The 21,374-nt window shown below is 45.2% G+C and overlaps 1 protein-coding gene and 1 long non-coding RNA gene across 5 annotated transcripts; one reads left to right on the top strand and one right to left on the bottom strand.

Annotated features, from left to right (window-relative positions):
* Window positions 1-37: 37 nt before the first annotated feature.
* On the bottom strand, window positions 38-16,651 carry LOC119545541. Of its 3 annotated transcripts, XR_005219106.1 has the most exons (4): window positions 16,235-16,651; window positions 14,412-14,474; window positions 4,736-4,917; window positions 38-2,525 (listed from the first exon to the last, which is right to left on the bottom strand). It is a non-coding gene; the product is annotated as an uncharacterized LOC119545541 (long non-coding RNA). The 3 variants fall into 3 exon arrangements; XR_005219107.1 differs by lacking the exons at window positions 14,412-14,474; window positions 16,235-16,651 and adding an exon at window positions 8,810-8,833; XR_005219108.1 differs by lacking the exons at window positions 14,412-14,474; window positions 16,235-16,651 and adding an exon at window positions 7,165-7,205.
* RNF183 (ring finger protein 183) lies at window positions 15,207-21,276 on the top strand. 2 transcript variants are annotated; one of them, XM_037851134.1, is made up of 2 exons: window positions 15,207-15,565; window positions 20,164-21,276. In XM_037851134.1, the coding sequence occupies exon 2, from the start codon at window positions 20,204-20,206 to the stop codon at window positions 20,780-20,782; it is 579 nt and encodes a 192-aa protein (XP_037707062.1). In that variant the 5' UTR covers window positions 15,207-15,565; window positions 20,164-20,203; the 3' UTR covers window positions 20,783-21,276. The 2 variants fall into 2 exon arrangements, with proteins under 2 accessions (XP_037707062.1, XP_037707063.1); XM_037851135.1 differs by lacking the exon at window positions 15,207-15,565 and adding an exon at window positions 19,266-19,483.
* Window positions 21,277-21,374: the final 98 nt, after the last annotated feature.

A 21,374-nucleotide genomic window follows, 5' to 3' on the forward strand; every position in this document is an offset into this window, starting at 1 on the left:
AAGTGTAATCATCAAAAGGTCCTACTTACAATGGGTTTACACCTACAGGAATGGATTAAATTTAAGGACATGTTTTTTTCTGGGGTATATTCAGCTTCCAACCACCACACATTACTTCTCAGCAATGTGAATAATCATTTATGGCAAGAAAGCAAAAACCTTGGGTTCTACTCAAGGTAGAAGCAGTGTGGAAGGTAGTAACCTCTGCCTGCTCTAGACCAGAGCTGAGGTTGCATGAAAACTAGAACTGAAGTGGCTTGAAGAGGCTGAAAGGTCCAAGGACCATAGGAATTAGCACACTTGCTTTTGTAGGTAAGAAAACTAAGAGGCTTAGAGATTAAGGCTAAAAAAAATTCATTTTTATTTAGTTTTATATAAATTATTTATTGGGAATGGTCAGAATTAGGCAAAAGGAATCTCTGAAATAACAATAGAAAGTATAGAAAAAAGTAGAGGGATAGACTCCACTGTGCCCCATCCATTGAGCCCCCTTCAAGGAGGAGGGGCAGGGTGCTCTCAGGACCTGCCCCTGTGGCCCATAGGAGCTCAGTCCCCAGCCTGGTCTCACAGGCCCATTTTCCTCTAGGGAAATTCGAGTCCTTCCTGCCTTCGGGCAAGCCCATGCATAAGGCAGCTGGGGCCTGGAGAGTCCCTTCCTGACAAGTCCCAGCCAGGGAAAGAGGTGCTGCAGTTGTCTTCTCTGGCCTGCCTGTCCCCGATGCCAGTGACTGACGGTAACCTTCTCCTCTCCCTCCTGCTCCTCTTTAGGTCCATCTCCCCAGGTTTTGCTTCCAGGGACTGGAAAGGGAGACTGTTGTTAAGCCAAAGCAAAGAATCAGACCTGAGTTTGAATCTCCACTTCACCATTTAGCTGTATGATTTTGGGCAAATTATAAAATCTGTTTCCCTGCTTATAAGATGGGTATCGTAATCATACCTTCTTCAAAGGATTGGACATTACATGCCAAGCTAAGTGTGGCACATAGGAGGTACTTACAAAGGGCAGCCAGTTATTTACCATCCTGTCTAGACTAAACATTAACCATTCCTTTATCCATTATTCTTGGATCTTATTTTCTAACCCTTTAGTTATTGTTTGGCCTCCCTTTGATTCTTTAAGTTATGGATCTTTCAGTTCTGTAAGAACAAAGCAGTAGTGGGAGAGGGGAACTACTTTATTCAGCACCTACAGAGGGCCAAACACATTCTCACAATGATTTCCATCATTATTCACATTTCACAGATGAGGAAGCCAAGGCCCAGGACACACAGTCCTTTATCCAAAGTTAGACATGTGGGTAGGAAGGGGAAGAACTGAGATTTGAACATAGATCCGTCGGTCTCCGTACCAGAACACTCTCCTTCACACCCCTTTGCCTTTGCATAATGTCACAGAGCCTTCACTGTTCGTTTTAGAAATTCATGGACCGTGACATTTGTTTGTGTATTTTCTAGACCAGTTATTAACTTTTTGGCTCCATGGAGACCCCCTGGCCAAATACCCAGGGGCAATAGACAGGTGTCCCAGGGAAAGTCTTAGAATATTTTGAACCATCAGGTCAAGTCAGAAAATCCAAGGTAGTGGGTTGGGAGGGGGTCACAGGGAAGGGGGCAAGGGGACATGCTGATGTGAGAGGGAAAGTACATGTGAAAAAATAGTAAGCCTCTGATGATTTTTCAGGGTTCTATTCCCAAATAAAATTGTTTCTCTAAATTCTATTCATATGCTTGATATAAAATTGCTTATCTGTGCATATTATAGATTAATAAACCCTAATGTTTGTATGGGACGTTTTAGTCCGGTATGCCCTAATCAGATAACTCTCAGCACCTAAGATGCAGGCTGCTAAAATTCATTCATTCATTTATTCATTCATTGAACACTTCATTTTAGAGGCTGCCCCCTCTAAAATCATATAAAGAAATTTCTCAAAGACAATTGACTTTTTCCCAGCAAAGTGTACAAACCCTTGGCATCTGGTCAATTGTATATTTCTAATCTAAATATATTTTAATATTTCTATATTAATAACATATTTATATATTTAAGGAAAGCACAGGGTGATTGTTAACAGCCTTCATTTCAAAATAGGAATTACCAGGAAAGTGTAGAATTCGGGTCACCTGGCGTCTTGACACTGTGAAAAAAAAGGACTTTGCTATTTCCAGGTAGCCTTTTGAAAACATAATGATTCAAGAGAGCAGCTTCCTCATTAAAAATGTGGCAGACTGCTAGTCATTTCTCTGAAATTGACACTTCTTGTCACAAGCTGCTCAGCTAAGATGATTTTCCCAGTGAGGCATGGCCACTTGAATAAGTTCTTGTCCACCAATGCTGAGCAGAAGTGAGGAGTGTAACACGTACCTTATTAGCTTGAAAGGAACGTGCTTCAGGACAGCTGCTCTGAGTGCCTCTTCGCTAGCAGACTGCCAGTGACGCAGCTTCACCTCTGCAGATGAGGACAAGATGACAGAACAGCAAGATGAAAACAGCTGCCCCCTAACCCGACTGGCTGGACTGTTACCTGAAAGAGAAATGAACTTCACCCTTTGTACGCTACTGTTTTGTTTATTTATTTTTTAACTTTGAATTCAAGTATGGTAATCATATTTAAAAATTTCCAGGCATCTTAAGTTTATAGCTCACTGAGTGTTCTAGTTTGTTAATGCTTCTGGAATGCAAAACACCAGAAATGGATTGGCTTTTATGAAAGAGGTTTATTTGGTTACACAGTTACAGTCTTAAGGCTGTGAAGTGTCCAAGGTAACGCATCAACAATCAGGTACCTTCACTGGACAATGGCCAATGGTGTCTGGAAAACCTCTGTTACTGGGAAGGCACGTGGCTGTTGTCTGCTCCGGAGTTCTAGTTTCAAAATAGCTTTCTCCCAGGATGTTCCTCTCTAGGCTTCAGCTTCTCTCCAGAATGTCACTCTCAGTTGCTCTTGGGGTGTTTGTCCTCTCTTAGCTTCTCCGGAGCAAAAGTCTGCTTTCAAAGGCCATCTCCAAAATGTCTCTGTAAACTGCAGTTCTCTCAGCTCCTGTGCATTCTTCAAAGTGTCCCTCTTGGCTGTAGCAAGCTCACTCCTTCTGTCTGAGCTTATATAGTGCTCCAGGAAACCAATCAAGGCCCACGCTGAATGGACAGGACCACACCTCCACGGAAACTATCCAATCAGAGTCATCACCCACAGTTGGGTGGGTCACATCTCCATGGAAACATTCAAAGAATTACAATCTAATCAACACTAATCCATCAGCCCCACAAGATTACATCAAAGATAATGGCGTTTTGGGGGACATAAGACATTCAAACCGGCACACTGAGTTTTCATAACTGAACACACCCTTGTAACCAGCACCTAGATGAAGAAGCATATCCAGGAGTCTGATGGTGTCCCTCACACTCTCCTCTGGGTCTGTCCCTCCAGGACTTCCTAACAGCATACATGGTTTCACCTGCTTCCCTACTTCATACCCATGGAATCAAACTATATGATGGAGATTGGAAAGTATGGCCACAAATTTCTCCCATTTCTGTATGCGTGCCCATTTGCGATGTCCTTTCTTATCAAAAGGTAGGTCTCTTTCCCTGCCCCTTGAATCTGGGCTGGCTTTGTGACTTGATTTGACCATTACAAAGCAGAGGAAGGGAAATTATGCAACTTCTGAGGCCAGGCCTTAAGGGACCTTGCAACTTCCACTCTCGACCTCTTGGAACACTCCCCTGTGACTGCCAGGTAAGGACAGTAGCCTGGGCCATGCTGAGAAGAACCGAGGAGCCCCAGCCAACAACTGGCACCACCAGCTATGTGAGTGAGACCCCCCTACCCCCACCCTCGGACCTTCCAACCCAGCCAGATCAGGAGCTGAAGGCAGCCTCTTCTGCAAGCCTGGGCAAAATCAGGAGAGAAACTGTACAGCCTCCCATACAGTCATGAGAAACAATAAATCATTGTTTTAAGGCATTAAGTTTTGGGGTGGGTGGTAATACCACAATAGATTTAAGTGAAACAAGTGTGTACTTTTTTTTTTTTTTTTTTTTGGTCAGGCTTTTGCTCAACATGTTTCTGGGGTCCTATTGTTGCATGTAGTTGAAGATCATTCATTCTTGTTGCTGTATAGTATTCTATTGTGTGAAAATATTGTAATTTTGATCCATTTAACTACTGATGGGTATCTGGGGGCTATTACATTCTGATATTATGTCTTTTGGTGAACATATGCATGCATTTGGGTTTGTTATATAACTCAGCAGAGGCCTTGGCATGCCATATGGTATTCACATGAGCCCCTTCAGCAGCTGTAGCCAAAGAGCTTTCCAAAGCTTACACCAATCTACATTCCCACCAGCTGTGTGGAGAGTTAGTCCAGTTTGAATTGCTCCACATCCTCCCCAATGCTTTGTGCTCTTGAACTTTACAGCTCCTCTGTTTTAAAGATGAATGTGTCACTGTTAAGTATGTATGTTAAAGTTCACAATTAAAAAAAAAAGATGAATGTGTAGCTGTTGTAGAATCAGAGTGTCCTTAGCTTCATGTGCCAACATTTGAGGGAAGCTGGACCAGCTGGATTTGGGATCCACCCTTCTCCCTCTACTTTAGAGGCCAAGATTTAACAATAAATCTTTATATGTATACAGTGCTCGGTATTTTACATGTTACTTTCACACTCATAATCCCAACTGACTTCCAATTAACTAATGCTGTGAGGTAGGCATGGTAGAGATAGTTACCTCGGTTCTACAGAATAGGAAAGTAACTTGCTCAAGGTCACGGGATGTGGCAGAGGCAGATGGGCGCCTGGGTCTTTGGAACGCAGACTGGTTCTTCCACCAGGGCGGTGACTTGCAGTGGCCTTGTCCTGGTGGCGGTGGGCATGAAGGCTGGGGGCAGGGGCAGGTAGGAGGTGTTGCTCCTATGGAATAAATGACACAGGTTTAAACATTGCAGACAGAAGAAACATTGAATATAGCTCCACATGTTAACATCCCAGGATCTGAATACAGTATCCTGCCTCCTCGAGGTCCTGCACACAGCAAATTGAAAAGCCCAGATTTCAGGGTCATGGGGCTTGGTGTCAGCTAGCACTGCCTGCCCAGACACCAGACTCTCAGTTCATCCAGAAATAGTCTTTTGTAAATGGTTAACTTCACATGACCAATAACCACCATTTATTGTCCTTGATTTACCCTAAGTGAAAAACAGGTAACAAAATAGCATCATACAGCATCATCTCATTTTGGTAAAAATGTTTCTGCAGACATGTCTCTTCATTCATAAACAGAAATCTGGAAGAAATAGAGCAAAATATTAACAGTGATATCTCTGAGTATCGAGTTTAAGGATGAATTTCTGTATTGTTTGGTTTGCTTTTTTTTTTCAATAAGGTTGTATCAGTTTCATTTTTTAAACTTGCTTTTGAAATAAATAATATATCTATATGTTCACAATTCAAGAGTACAAAAGGTTATACAGTAAAGTCTCATCTGTCTGTCTTCTCTCTGGCTCCCTCCAGAGGCAACCAGTGTCTAGTGTAGCCTTTCAGAGACATTTTATGCATATACAGGCAAATAGATATATTTGTTTTTTCCTGTACCACACTTTTTAAAAACTTACTTTTTAGAACAGCTGCACATTTACAGAAAAATCATGCAGAGTACAGTGTTCCCATACACCCCCATTCACACACACACCGTTTTCCTTTTTACTGACATTTTGTATCAGCGTGGTACATGTGTTACAATTGGTCAACCTATATCACTACATTACTAACTGAAGTCCATGGTTTCCATGATGGTTCACGCTTTGTGTTGTATGATTCTATGGTTTTTTTTTTTATTTGTATTGTGGTAACATACAACATAAAGTCTCCCATTTCAACCACTTTCAAGTATACAATTCAGTTGTGTCAATTACATTCACAATTTGTACTATCAACATCATCCATCACTAAAACTTTTCCATCACCCCAAACAGAGTTCCGGATCACTTTTTTTTTTTTTCATTTTTATTGAGATTGTTCAGATACCATACAATTATCCAAAGATCCAAAGTGTACAATCACTTGCCCCTGGGTACCCTCATACAGCTGTGCATCCATAACACTTAATTTTTGTTCAATTTTTAGAAACTTTTCATTACTCCAGACAAGAAATAAAGTGAAAGATGAAAAAAGAAAAAAAGAAAAGGAAGCTCTAAACCTCCGCTATCCCTAACCAACCCCCCTCGATTGTTGACTCCTAGTATTGATATAGTACGTTTGTTAACTGTTTATGAAAAAATGTTGAAATACTACTAACTGTAGTATATAGTTTGTAATAGGTATATAGTTCTTCCCTATATGCCCATCTATTATTAACTTCTAATTGTATTGTCATACATTTGTTCTGGTTCATGAAGTGATTTCTAGTATTTGTACAGTTGATCATGGACATTGCCCACCATAGGATTCAGTTTTATACATTTCCATCTTTTGAGCTCCAACTTTCCTTCTGGTGACATATATGACTCTGAGCTTCCCCTTTCCACCTCATTCACACACCATTCGGCGCTGTTAGTTATTCTCACATCTTGCTACCAACACCCCTGTTCACTTCCAAACATTTAAGTTCATCCTAATTGAACATTCTGCTCATACTAAGCAAGAGCATCTACATTTCTTCCACAAGGCAGGAGGGAGAGTCAAAGAAGGTAGAGAGGCAAAAGAAAGAGGAAACAAAAAAAATGACAGCTAGGAAGCAGCAAAAGGAAAAATAACCTTAAATCAAAGTAGAATAAAGAATCAGACAATACCACCAATGTCAAGTGTCTAACATGCCTCCCCTATCCCCCCCTCTTATCTGCATTCACCTTGGTATATCACCTTTGTTACATTAAAGAAAGCATAATACAATGATTCTATTAGTTACAGTCTCTAGTTTATGCTGATTGCATCCCTCCCCCAATGCCTCCCCATTTTTAACACCTTGCAAGGTTGACATTTGCTTGTTCTCCCTCGTAAAAGAACGTATTTGTACATTTTATCACAATTGTTGAATACTCTAGATTTCACCAAGTTACACAGTCCCAGTCGTTATCTTTCCTCCTTTCTTGTGGTGTCTCACATGCTCCCCATCTTTCTCTCTCAACCGTATTCATAGTTACCTTTGTTCAGTGTACTTACATTGTTGTGCTACCATCTCCCAAAATTGTGCTCCAAACCACACACTCCTGTCTTCTATCACCCTGTAGTGCTCCCTTTAGTATTTCCTGTAGGGCAGGTGCCTTGTTCACAAAGTCTCTCATTGTCTGTTTGTCAGAAAATATTTTGAGCTCTCCCTCATATTTGAAGGACAGCTTTGCTGGATACAGGATTCTTGGTTGGTGGTTTTTCTCTTTCAGTATCTTAAATATATCACACCACTTCCTTCTTGCCTTCCGTGGTTTCTGCTGAGAGATCCGCACATAGTCTTATGAAGCTTCCTTTGTATGTAATGGATTGTTTTTCTCTTGCTGCTTTCAGGATTCTCTCTTGTCTTTGACATTTGATAATCTGATTATTAAGTGTCTTGGCGTAGGCCTCTTCATATCTCTTCTGTTTGGAGTACGCTGCGCTTCTTGGATCTGTAATTTTATGTCTTTCGTAAGAGATGGGAAATTTTCATTAATTATTTCCTCTATTATTGCTTCTGCCCCCTTTCCCTTCTCTTCTCCTTCTGGGACACCAATGATATGTACATTATTGTACTTTGTTTCATCCTTGAGTTCCCGGAGACGTTGCTCATATTTTTTCATTCTTTTCTCCATCTGCTCCTTTGCGTGTAGGCTTCAGGTGTTTTGTTCTCCAGTTCCTGAGTGTTTTCTTCTGCCTCTTGAGATCTGCTGTTGTATGTTTCCATTGTGTCTTTCATCTCTTGTGTTGTGCCTTTCATTTCCATAGATTCTACTAGTAGGTTTTTTGAACTTTTGATTTCTGCTGTATACATGTCCAGTTCTTCCTTTACAGCCTCTATCTCTTTTGCAATATCTTCTCTAAACTTTTTGAATTGATTTAGCATTAGTTGTTTAAATTCCTGTATCTCAGTTGAAGTGTACGTTTGTTCCTTTGACTGGGCCATAACTTTGTTTTTCTTAGTGTAGGTTGTAATTTTCTGTTGTCTAGGCATGGTTTCCTTGGTTATCCAAATCAGGTTTTCCCAGACCAGAACAGGCTCAGGTCCCAGAGGGAAGAAATATTCAGTATCTGGTTTCCCTGAGGGTGTGTCTTAGAAAATTGCTCCACCCTTTGATGCCTCGGGTCACCGTGCTTTTCTGCCCAGCAGGTGACACCTGTTAGCCTATAATTCTTGACTGGTGTGAGGAGGTATGGCTGTGTTCCCCCAGGCTCTGGGGTCTGGTTCTGAATGGAAAGGGCCCCACCCCTTTCCTCCTAGAGAAGACAGAGCCCCCAGGTGGAGGTCATTAGCATTTCAGTGGTCTCGCTCTCTGCTTGTGGTGTCTCCACCCTTCTCTGCTTCACAGCCCTGGAAACTGAAAATGACTGGGGCTTTCTCCACTGAGCCAAAAAAGAAACAGATAGTCCCCTTCAGACCCAGTCCAAGGCGACCCTCCGGCTCTCCCAGATCAGTCGTCACCCAAAGCCTCTGTCTGTTTTTTGGGGCTGGGTACCTGTAGTGAGCAGTTCACACTCGCTACTTAAAACCCCAGTTGGAGCTCAGCTGAGCTGTATTCGCTTGCTGGGAGAGAGCTTCTCTGTGGCACCACGCGGCTCGGCAGCTCGGGCTATGGGGGAGGGGGTCTCCCGACCTGGTTCTGCAGGTTTTACTTACAGATTTTATGCTGTGTTCTCAGGCATTCCTCCCAATTCAGGTTGGTGTATGATGAATGGATGGTCTCGTTTGTCCCCCTGCAGTTATTCTGGATTATTTACTAGTTGTTTCTGGTTTTTTGTAGTTGTTCCAGGGGGACTACTTAGCTTCCACTCCTCTCTATGCCGCCATCTTGCCCGAGTCTCTCCAGATCACTTTTACAATAAAAAAAAAATAAAGCTACTTATTGTAGGTTGTAGAAGAATGTTTTATGATGCAGAAAAATCAGTGAAAAAAGCATGCTACAGAACAGCCTGATATTTTATAACAATTTGTAAAGAATATATATTTCTATATTTAAAATATTGAAAAGAGACTGAAAATCTATACACCATATGTGCTGGTGTTATCTCTGCTTGTAGAAGTTTGGATAAATTTATTTTCTCCCTATAGGTGGCAGTGTGGCCTGCTAGGTGGGGGTGTGGACCCTGACACCAGGCTGCCGGGTTCAAATCCCAGTCTCCCACTTCCTAGCCTTGTGACCTTGGGCGAGTGACTTAACCTCTTGGTGCTTTAGCGTCCTCATCTGTAAAATGGAGATGATGATGAAGATGGCATCTACCCATAGAGTTGTCATCAGGGATAAATTATAAACTTCAGGTAGAGTCCTTATTACAACAGTGCCTAGCATTGTTTATAAATGACAGTAATTATCATATTGACCCATTTCCTAATTTTTCTATATTGAAAATGAAGTACCATAAATGTTATACAATATCTCCCATGAGAGGTGCACAGATGAGTGAGAGTGTGTGGCCATGGAGAGAGTGAAAGACCTTGAGACCCGAGAAGGAGAAGAAATGAGAGGGCCTCCAGACCCAGAGAGGAGGGAAGTCTCTGGCTTCCTGATTTTGATACTATGAAGACATAAAAGCCCTGCGAGAGGGTCCCTGTGCCAGTGCTGCCAGCTGGGCTTTGCACGAGCAGAGATGGCCTCCAGCCCAGCAGTGTTATCTCTTGACATTTGGAGAAGGACTTTGGGAATTTCCTGGACCCTTCCCGTCCCTTCCTTGCACAAGCATGACTTTTCAATGGCCTCCAGCCAACCCTTTGGCACTGTCCTCCTGGCGGGGCTCAGAGATGCTTCAGAAGAAGTGTGAGGACCCCCTGACTGTGCCTGGACCAACTTGCACCACGGACCTCCAATGGCCAGTTACTGCCACCTGTTGGAGCTGAATGTCTAGGGGTTGAATGACGAGATCATTCACAGAGCAGCTGGAGAAAGGGCTGTTCAATTTCAGATCTGTGTTTCTAAACATACCAGCTGGCATGGGCAAGAGATATTTTATCCTTTGTCCTTCAGCATAAGCGTGTCCTCTGCAGACATGGCACGGGGACTGAGGGGAAGAGAAGGCTCACACACACTGTCCTCACATGAAGGGAGAGGAAGGAAAGAGCACTGGTCCAGGAGTTGGAGGCCCTGGGTTTCCACCTTAGCGCTGATACTTGGTGTTCCAGTTTGCTAATGCTGCCATTATGCAAAATACCAGAAATGGATTGACTTTTATAAAGGGGTTTATTTGGTTACAAATTTACAGTCTTAAGACCATAAAAATTTCCAAATTAAGGCATCAACATGAGTATGCTTTCACCGAAGGAAGGCCAATAGCGTCCAGGAAACCTCTGTTAGCTGGGAAGGCATGTGGCTGGCATCTGCTGATCCTGGGTTGTGTTCCAGCTCCTCTCTCAGCTCCTGTGCATTCTTTAAAATGTTGCTGTTGGGGCGTTTTGTCCTCTTATCTTCTCCGGAGCAAACTCTGGGTTAGTATCTCCAAAGCATCAGCAAAAGTCTGCTTTCAATGGCCATCTCCAAAATGTCTCCCTAAGCTAGAGTACTGAGCTCCTTCTGTCCGAGCTCTTATAGGGCTCCAATGTTTTAATTAAGACCCACGCTGAATGGGTGGGGTGGCACCTCCATGGAAATAATTCAATCACAATTATCACCTACAATTGAGTGGGTCACATCTCCATGGAAACAACCTAATCCAAAGGTTCCAACCTAATCAAGACTAAATACATCTGCCCCCACAAGATTGCATTACAGAACGTAGATTTTTCTGGTGGATGTAATATATCCAGACCGGCACATTTGGCAACAGTGGTAGCTGAGATAAATTGCTTCATTTCACTGAAATTACTCCTCACAGAATCCCTTGAGTTGAGCTGGGGATAACCATTGCAGCTGTGACCTGCTTTGTGAGGTGAAATATGTGAACTGCTTTATATTTGAAAGAATATCTAGATCTTGTAGTTCCCAATACATCTGAGGTTAACAAAAGGTAGGAAATAATACCAGATTTCTACCTTTACAGACACAATCTAAACAAAAAAATAAAATGATAATATAAAATAGTCCCTAACATTTATCCACAATTCTAAACTCCCCACACTCAGGAAAAAAAGTGTTTCCATTAAATTTGAGTCAAAACCTGACCTGACCTTCTGGTGTTTATTCTTTTTCTTATCAATATTCATAATAAACTGCAGATTATTAGTGTTTGATTACAAGATGCTGCCCCAGAACTCACTGGAGGAATTACTTAGCATATGGCAAATGCATCATATTACCTTCCTAAAATATGAAAAATTCCGCATTCTGAAACAATCTGGCCCCTAGATTTCACATAAGAGATTGTGATCCTGTAAAAAGAATTGAGGTGATGCGTAGCAGGTGCAGGGAGATGTCCATTCTCAGGTGGGGTTGCACTGTTTGGGAAACATAATTAAAAACAAAAGCTTCTCCCAACCCAGAAAACCTCTCCAAAAAAGTAGATGAGAAAGAAAAACAATTTTATTATTGAATAAGCATTTAACCAGAATGTGCTGAAAGAAAGAAATCTCACCCTCTTATATATAATGCCAAGCAGATACACGCCATTACGTGCATGTTCTCAGGGTAATCAGTAACTCTTAACCAGTCCTCAAGCAAGAGGCCTTGACAGCACCATTTGTCACCCATAGTTCATCTTAAACTCACCTGGTAATTAGGGTGGCCTTTGTGTTTGCTAATTGTCTTCCTCCAAACGAAAAGAAACTTCTCATAGCTCTAAGACAGGGAGACAGTTTCAATTTGGAGCCTGGACCTTAAGTTAAACTCCCATGGAAGAGGGGGGGCGGTAAGGGTTCCACTTTCCTTGATGATTCCAGTTTTAATGAAATGGCTCCCAGGTGCTTGAGAAAAACATTCCTGGGTTGTAAAACTGGCAAAAGATTTATTCAGCTTTTAAAGGATATACAAACAGAGAGACAGGGAAATAATCCACAATTACAAAGTGTCTAAAGAAAATGCCCTAAGTAAACGCAGAGTTGGGGTAGGAAGGGTCTTTTTCTCTTTTTGCACCAGGGGAAAAAATTTTTTTTTCTCTTTCAATTTATATTTACCCTTACAGCACCCAGCCCTGGCTGGGGCACCGTCTTCCTGGTGTCAGGTCCTCGGGAAGCCTTTATAAATCTGAGGACGAATATAATCAGGATGAGTCAAGGAGCATGTATGGGGGATGCTACTCTTAAATCAACACTCCTCACACTTTCGTGTGCCCGAATCTCCTTGAGGTCTTCTGATTCAGTAGGTCTGGCGTGGGCCCAAGATTTTGCATTTCCAACCATCTCCAGGTGATTTCCAGGCTGCTGGGGGTCTGTCCTGAACTCTGGACAGGCCCAAGGCAGGGTTCTGAGACATGAGATGGTGGCATCTCCCACAGAGGAGAGTTGGCCCCTGCCTTGGCCTGGCTTGGTAAACACTGACCATCACCTGATCAAAACCTGCCTTGTCACGGCCTTTTTTCCATCCTCCACCGCCATCCACCTGCCCCCTGCTGCCTCTTTCCCCTAGAGGTTAATACCACCCTCTGACCTTGGCTGGGCTCCACCAAGTCTCATGACTCGTTCTGACAAGGGACTGCTTAGGCAAGGGGCTTTTCCAGCTGGCTGGCCTCGGTCCTCTGGGTATCTCCCCAGAAAAATCCCCACTGTTTGCAAAGTCCTCTCCTGGCTCTGACCAGCCCCAGATGTCATGATTGTGCAATTGGTCACTAGCCAAGCAGTGAACCAGAAAAGGGCCAGGACCAATTTGATTTTTACGCAAAGGCTCGCCATGCCCTGACTGATTTCTTAACCATCCCTCCCACCCCCTGCCACCTGCAGAAAACTCTGACTGACTGACTTTCACAATTTCCCATTACAAAAGTAATACATATTTATTATTGATCATTTAGACCACATAGATATGAAGAAAACGAAAATACCCGGTAAGCCCATCACCCAGAGATAACCACTGTGACATTTTGCCTCAAGGCTTTTCAGTTTGAACATAAATTTTGTTTTACAAAATCTAACTTACCTTCCTCATAACATCGTGTGAAGTGCTTTCCTTCTCCAGGAACAATATACTGTGACTATTTTACAAGTCAGTAAAAATACTACATGATCATTTAAAATGATTATGTCATCTTCCACTTAATCGGTGGGCTGGGCGTTGTTTTCAACAATTTGTGGTCCACATAAAACTGATGAACATCCTCACTCAACCCACAGATATAGGCATATCCTTTGGATTTTTCCAGGGTATTATGAGATCAAGGTGTATGAACTTCTTATATGGCTTACACTGGTGCTACCCAGCTGGAAAGTGTGGCTTTCAAACTCTCAAATACAAACCAGATCCTTTGGGCTGAATCAGTCTCTTGAATCTCCACCAACCTAACCGGCAGTAACATTGGAAAATAGGGAACTACAGAGCCAAGACGGATGGCAAGGCTACAAGCTACTGCGTCCCTCCGTCTCCAGCATGGAAAGAGGAGAGTTGCTTAGAGAACCTCCTTAGAGACCTAAAACTTCCCAAGGTCCATGATTTTACTTTTACACAATTCTAGGCTAACCTAAACCCTGCAATCACTTCTGCATGTATCCTTCCATCCAATATTTAAATATTTAAAATGAGGGGATTAGATCAATAGGAGATTCATTAAATAATTTCCAATTCCAGGTACATCCTTTCAATGAAATATGATACACCAGTAAAAAACTGAAAAAGCTCTTTATGAACTAATACAGGATGCTATCTCAGATACATTTCCCCTTGCAAAAAAAGCAGGGAGCAGAACAGTATATACAAAATGCCACCATTTGTGAAAAAAGGAGGAAAATGGATTCAGAGATGTTTTGCCATAGAAATTTTGTTTGTGTATGCATAAATCATCTCTGGAAAGATACATAAGAAACTGATAGTATAATATCTTTAATCTCTAGGGAGGGAAACTAGTGGCTGGGGAGAAAATTTTCATTGCAAAATCAAACCTTTCACATGTTGAAATGTAAATTAAATTTCAAAAAATATAAACCAAAGGGATCAGGACATCTGGTTACATTGACAATCAAATACATGTATTTCTGTTTATTCTCCAAACCCCATCTTAAAAGTCAGGAAAAGAATAAAAGGAGCGGAACATAAATACAAAGAGAAGGTGAGAAGGAACAAAAGATGAGCCATGTCAACAAACTTTTGGAAGGTGGTCAGGTGTTGGAACTGATTTCAGAGCCAGGCTTCCAGTCCCAGCTGTCTTACCTGCTTCTCAGGAGCTCGTGGGCAAATAAATCCCTTACTCTCTCTGAGCTTCCAATTCCTCATCTGTGGAAAAGTAGCGATAAGTCACTCATTTATGCGTTCCCTCCTGTAGGCACTGTACCGCCTGGGGTTGCTGGCAGGATTCAGCACCACATAGCGGAAGCATTCAGTAAAGCACATAGAAAACTGCTATTATTGCTTTTAATACTACAGTAGCTGTTTTTAGCTAGGATTGCTTTTGATATTTGTCAAACAGAAAACTGAGTGTCTTATTTAAATTTGAATTTCTCTAATTATAAATGAGGTTAAACATTAACATGTATATATGCCTATATGTATAAGACTGAAATTTCTTTTTCTGAGATTGCCTGACATATAATTATAATAGTTCTAGTTAACATTACTGCATCTTACTGTGCACCAGTCACTGTGATAAGCTCTCTACATGCCTTCTCTTATTTAGTCTGCAGATTCGGTAGGTAAAATTATTTTCCCCATTTTCGGGTGAGGAAACTGAGGCTGGGAGGAGTTAACCAGTTTGCTCTGGTCTCCACCGCTGCTGAGTGGAGTCTGGGCTCCCACGACTCTGACCCACAAGTCTGACTGGATTGAGGAACCCAGGCTTTTCATCCTTGAGCTCAACTGCCTCTCGCCTTTCTGCTGTTCTGTGGACTATTTGCCCTTTTCCTACTATTTCACAAGGGCTCTTTGGATCTTGATTGTGGAGCTTAGAGTGGGGAGGGATCCATCTGTGGTGGGGTCGAGGGCAGAGATCCCGGCTTCCCGCCAGCGTCCGGCGGCGCGTGAGAGCGGGCAGGTGGGCGCGGCGAGGGCGGCGCCCCCCGCGGTGAGTGACGGCCGGGAACAGCCCAGCCCAGGGCCGGGGCCTGCGAGATGCGTCGGCTTCCACGCCCCGGAGAAAAAGCGAGAGTGGCTGGCGGGAGGAAGTCAAAGAGCCGGAAGCTTCCAGGGTGTCCTCTGGAAGTGCGGACGATGCAAAGTGAACAGAAGGAACAGGCAGCAATAGCTGGCCGAGGGCTGCCTGGAGGCCGTGCAAATGACACCGGCCCACAACTGCCTGGAAACCAAGCACAGAGCACCTGCTCGCCGGCTGCAGTTGGGAACCAGAGGAGGAGGCAGCTCTGAAGGGGCAGGTGAGGAGACCGAGAGAGGGGTGGAGGGAAGGGGGAAGGGTGCCCGTGGGCCAGCGGGTGAACCCTGGCCTAAGACAGGGCTCCTGGGTTCCTCTTTCAAGCTCAGCCATCCTTTAGCAGTGGAGCCTTGGGCAAGTCACTTCATGGGGCCGGGCCTTGGTTTCCCCATCTATAAAATGGGTATAAAAACAATCACACCACACGTTGATTGCCTGCTGTGTTCTGCTGGGCACGTTACACACTTTATTCCTTCCTCACAGGAACCTTGTAAGGTGGGACCAGTAACCCATGTTACAGAGGAAAATAAAGCTCAGAGAGGTTAAGCCATTTGTCCAAGATCCCACAGTGAATAAGTCTGGTTCCAAAGACTGCAGGCTTTCTCCCAACCCTGCTACCCTCACAGGGTGGTTTTAAAGAATCAAATGGCTTTATACAATGGGGAAAAAATTGTAAAAGGCACTTATACCATCTAGATATGAGTCTCCACACTTAGATCTTTACAAGCACTGGGGCCCTTTGTAAACTGTGAAGTGCTGTACAAATGCAAATTCTTCATCTCTGTTGTCTTGAGGTTGAAAATGCTGGGGTGACACATGGATAATTAATACTTGACTGACAGATTTGGTCACAGACTGAGGCAGGGACTTTGGTGTGGTGTTTAGGACTTACTGCAGCTGAGGTGTCCTGGCTTGGGGTCAAGGGTAAGGTGGATCCATGGCCGGAGTGTCTCCTGGAGAGACTGGACTCTGCCTGGGCAACTGAACCTGAAACAACAGTGGGCACCCGGGGGGAACATGGCAGGGGAGGGTCCAGGTGGTGGAGCAGTTGTGATCACCCCTCTTTTCAGGTGACATGCCTCTCTCCCCTCCAGAATCTCACAGTGCTAAGAGTAGACAGAACCAGTGATGATATCCCCGGCAAAAAGGAAAAATTGGGGCTCAGAGAGGCCAAGTAACTTCCCCGGCGCACCCTAATTAGACAGGAGTCCCCCAACTCCTTTCAGATTTCTCTTCCTTCTTGGTGGCAGGAAGGAGAAAAGCCTAGACTGGCAGTCAGACAATGGCAGGAAACTACAGGGAAAGTAGATCTGGGTCAGTAATACAAGCTTACTGGAGTAATAGAATTTCCAGATAAGACAGTGTTAAAAAAAAATCCTGTGATCCTACCCCCAGAGATAACCCCGTTGACATTTTGTGTTTATCTTTCTAGACATTTTTTCCACTGCACATATATTCTTGGAAATTAGATTATATTGTAATATGGTTTTATTGCCTATTCTTTTTTCATTTGAAGACATATTATAAACATATTTCCACATTAATATGTTATCACATCATTTTAAGGCTGCAGAATGTCTCTTTGTATGGGTGGAGCAGAATGTACTTAATCAATAAAGTATTGGATAATTAGGTAGTTCTCAGTACTTCACCATTCGCACAGTGCTGCAAAAGGTATCACTAATCATATCTTTGAAGGGTCCTTGATTATTTTTATGGGATAGATTCCCAATGTGGGAATGGCTGGGTCAAAGGTTATGTCCATGTTAAGCCTTTTGCAAAGTATTTAAGGTATGCTTCAGACATAACTCTGGGATTCAGGGACTCCTAAAAGCTCGAGGCATAAAACTTTTTCATGGCCGCTCCCTCAAATCCATTCGCAGTGGTAACACCAATTGTCTCATATAGGGTCTTTATGGGTGCCAGCCTCTATCTAAAAGCTTTACACCCCACCCCCAATGTATTTCTTTTAGCTTGCTTGTCAGATGAGGAAATTGAGGCACAGAGAGGTTAGGCGATTCGATTCGAGTCAGAGCTGCCATGGGCCGGGACAGCCTGGTTCCAGAGTCTAACTGCCCGCTGCCTCTTGGGAGGTGTTTTTGACTCCGTCTCCAAAGATACCTTTCACCCCCTCCCCTTTTATCTTCTCTGCCATCTCCTGACCTGGGCCATGCATCCCTGGCTCATGCCTGAGCCGCTGCTAAGCCCCAACTGATCTTCCATTTCCACTCTTGCCCCTCCCAGTCTGTTCTCTGCTCTGCAACTGGAATGATGTTTGACAAATGCCAGTAGTGTCAGGTCACCCCCCTTCTTCACACCCAAATGCATTCAGAGCTTACAGGTCCTGCCTTTTTCTCCTCTGGCTTATCTTGGGCCCTTTTCCTGTCCAGCCTCTGCCTACCGCACCACCTCCCTCACCCTGACTGCTCTTCACTTCCTCAAATCAGCAGAGCTCATTCTCACCGTAGCATGCTGGCATCTGCTGTTCCGTTGGTTTGGAGTGCTTTTCCCTCCACTCTGCTTGGCTGGATTCTTCTCATCCTTTGGAGAAACCTTCCCTGGTAGTCTCATTGGAAGCAGCCAACCCCTCCCAAGCCCTCCCTCACCCCCCTCTTTACAGCATTCATCAAAATTATGCATTTATTTATTTATCTGTTACTCATTAAATGTCTTTTTCCCTCACTAGACTAAATGCTGTGAGATCAAAGGCCATGTCTCTTGTGTCTCCATTATTTAGCCGGCCAGGGTTTAGCACTGTGCTAAGTGAGTGGGTGGGTGGTGCATGCATTGGGCACTGGTAAGGACCTTGGCAAACAGCTTTGGGCAGGGCTGTTCCATTCCCCCTGCAAATCTTTGTCTCCTTCTCCCCTAAATGGAGCAGTGACCGAGGTCTCGGGGTAAAAACAAGAAGGCTTGGATGAGAAGGTATAAGCAGATTTTGCTTCAGGTGTTGACTTGGGCAGGGTAATGATGTCACGAAGGGGCACAAGGGAGACTTACTGACGCAGAATCTTCCCTGGCACAGTTCCTGGATTCCCACCACGAGAGACTTACGGCCCTGAGGAATCTCCCGATAAAATGCAAACCCATACGGTCTTGCTAACCACACACATCCAGCAGGTGGATGCAGCTGTGCTCTGACTTTATGACAGCCGCTTGGTGGGGTGGACTGGGTGTCCGAAGACACTGGTCCCAGTGTCACCATTAACTAGCTGGGTGACCTTGGGTGAGTCACTTCTCATCGCCCATCTGCAAAATGAGTGGTTAGGACTGGAGAAGTGGTTTTCAAATTTTTTCCCTTCCCCTCCCCTCCCCTCCCCTCTCTTCCCTTCCCTTTTCTTTTCTTTTTCCCCTAGAAGCTCAACTCTTCAAATTATTCAGATGAACCAATATAAGAAACAGATAAAAGCCAGCTGTTTGTGGCTGAAATGGGGGAGCTGGGCTGGAGTTTTCCTCCTGCCCGACTCCTCCGTCTCAACCCCCAGGGTTGGGTGGGATGGCCGCCAACACTTGAACTCTTAGGTTCAAAGCGGGTCGGCGCCTGCCAGGCGGGCTGCAGGTTCTGAGAACAAAGCAGAAGGCAGCAAGGCTTGCACGTTCTGGCTGCAGCTGAATCTGATATTCTGAACTTCCAGGTTGTGAAGTAGGTAAATTTCCCAGCAGTTAAAGTGCAAGGCAGGCAGCCTCTTTGTGTTGGGGAGGGAGGAGGAATTTCCAGCTATTTTAGAAAAGAAATGAGGGCCTGGGAGATGGGACATGGGGAAGCCTGAAGGCTCACTTTCCCTCTCCACAGTCTAGAAAAAGGAGCTTGCCACCCCTATCTTTCCCGGCCAGGGATCCCAGATCTGGAAGGGACCGTCCACAGTCTTGTAGATTCTTGGCTTCCAGGTTCATTGGTTGCCACACCCAGGGGCACTCCCCACCTCGCCACCCAGTCAGCTCCTGGCCTTTGCTCCAGGTAGGTGTGCTCAAGAGGCTGCAGCCGGCCACCTGGCAGGTGCTGCGTGTGTGCTGCCATGGAGACGGCCCCCGGAGGCTGGCGGTGAGGAGGCAGGCTCCCAAAGCTTTGTGGATGCAGGAGAGGGAGAGACTGGAACCCCAGCCCCTTCAGGGCAGTCTGCCTGCTTACCCTGGTGCCCAGGTGGGTAGCCCGAGGATTTCCCAGGACAAAGGGAGGGAGGAGGAGGTAGGGGAGGCAAGCGCTGAGAGGGGGCTCTGGGAGGCTGATCTGGGACCTGGGCAGGACACCCTCCTCAAGACTTCCAGGTGATGGGGAGAGCCTTACCAGCCACCCCTTGTCAGGTCAGCGCCATGTCCCCACACCCGGACTGGGCGAGTCGGCTCTGCAGGTTGGCCCTCTAGCCCAAAGGGAGAAGGGAAAGAGGCCTGGCCTATATTCCCGGAGGGACAGACCAGGGAAATCACCAGGTCAGGGATTTGAGGCAGCAGGGAAGGAAATAGTTGTCCTTCAGTGAAAGCTCTGGCTGTGGCTCGCCTACCCTCTCTGTGGATTCAGAGCAGCCAAGGGCAGAGAACATGGAGAGGAAGGGCATTTTCATCCTTCAAAGCTCGGGGTGCAGTTTCCTCCAGTGCCAGCTCATGAGGGCAATACAGGCCGGGGTGCGCAGGCCTTCGTCCTGATGGGGACTTAACTCTATGGCTTAGGAACTGGGTGATCTGGAACAAATCGCTACACCTTTTTGAACTGAGGTTTCTTCATCTATAAAATGTGGCTGATGACACCTTTTAACACTTCACCCAGTAATGAGCACAGGGACAGAGCTTAATGGTGTTCCTTTGCTCCGTTTCCCTTCATGCCAGGACACATTTCCGGTGAGGTCTCTCGGTGCTGGGTCTGAGGATGGCCGAACTGCAAGGCCGGGAGCCTGAGGCGGAGTGCCCCGTCTGCTGGAACCCCTTCAATAATACATTCCACACCCCCAAAATGCTGGACTGCTGCCACTCCTTCTGCGTGGAATGCCTGGCACACATCAGCCTGGTGACTCCCGCCCAGCACCGGCTGCTGTGCCCGCTCTGTCGCCAGCCCACTGTGCTGGCCTCAGGGCAGCCTGTCACCGACCTGCCCACGGACACGGCCATGCTAACCCTGCTCCGCCTGGAGCCCCACCATGTCATCCTGGAGGGCCGTCAGCTCTGCCTCAAGGACCAGCCCAAGAGCCGCTACTTCCTGCGCCAGCCCCAAGTCTACACGCTGGACCTGGGCCCCGAGCCTGGGAACCAGGCTGGGCACCCCCAGGACACAGCTGGTGCCACCGTGCCCATGCCCATCTCCATCCCCAGCCACTACTCTCTCAGGGAGTGTTTCCGCAACCCTCAGTTCCGGATCTTTGCCTACCTGATGGCCGTCATCCTCAGCGTCACCCTGCTGCTCATCTTCTCCATCTTCTGGACCAAGCAGTTCCTCTGGGGTGTGGGGTGAGCGCTCCACTTCCAGACAAGGAACAGAGGCTTCCACACTTGCTGCTCAGGGGACTGCAGAGCCTCTCTGGTATTGTCTTCCTTTGTAGTATTTTGTTCATTTTAAATTCAGGTATCAGTTAGGCTGTGTGTTTGCTTCTGGGGACAGAGAGAGCCCTATTGTGAGAGCCTCTGAAAGCTAATGGGCTGGGATAAGACATGGAGGGACCTCTGCATGTGAACCATGGGGTCATGGAAGGGCCAAGAAGCACATCTATGTCTACAAAGCTACACAGCAAGTTGTGCCAAAGGTCTGGACAGTGGTATCCAGAAACGGAACCAGCCCAAATAGCAAGTTGCATTTCTCAGTGGAGCTGCCTTGAACTCACATTGTTTTGAGTTGTTCTTTTTATTACGTGTTGCTAAAAAACTTGGAAAGTGAGCTTCAAGTCTGTGGGCTGCTTTCTCTTGGATGTCTTGCCACCAGCCCCAGTAAAAATGGTCTGCAGTCATTAATTCATTCACTTATTCATTCAACAACCATTTATTGGGCTGGCACCAGGTGCCAGAACTAAGGGTGGGTAAGGTACAGGACTCTGTAGGTGTTGCCCTTA

The sequence above is a fragment of the Choloepus didactylus genome, chromosome 10, assembly GCF_015220235.1.
Source record: "Choloepus didactylus isolate mChoDid1 chromosome 10, mChoDid1.pri, whole genome shotgun sequence".
Classification (NCBI taxonomy): domain Eukaryota; kingdom Metazoa; phylum Chordata; class Mammalia; order Pilosa; family Megalonychidae; genus Choloepus; species Choloepus didactylus.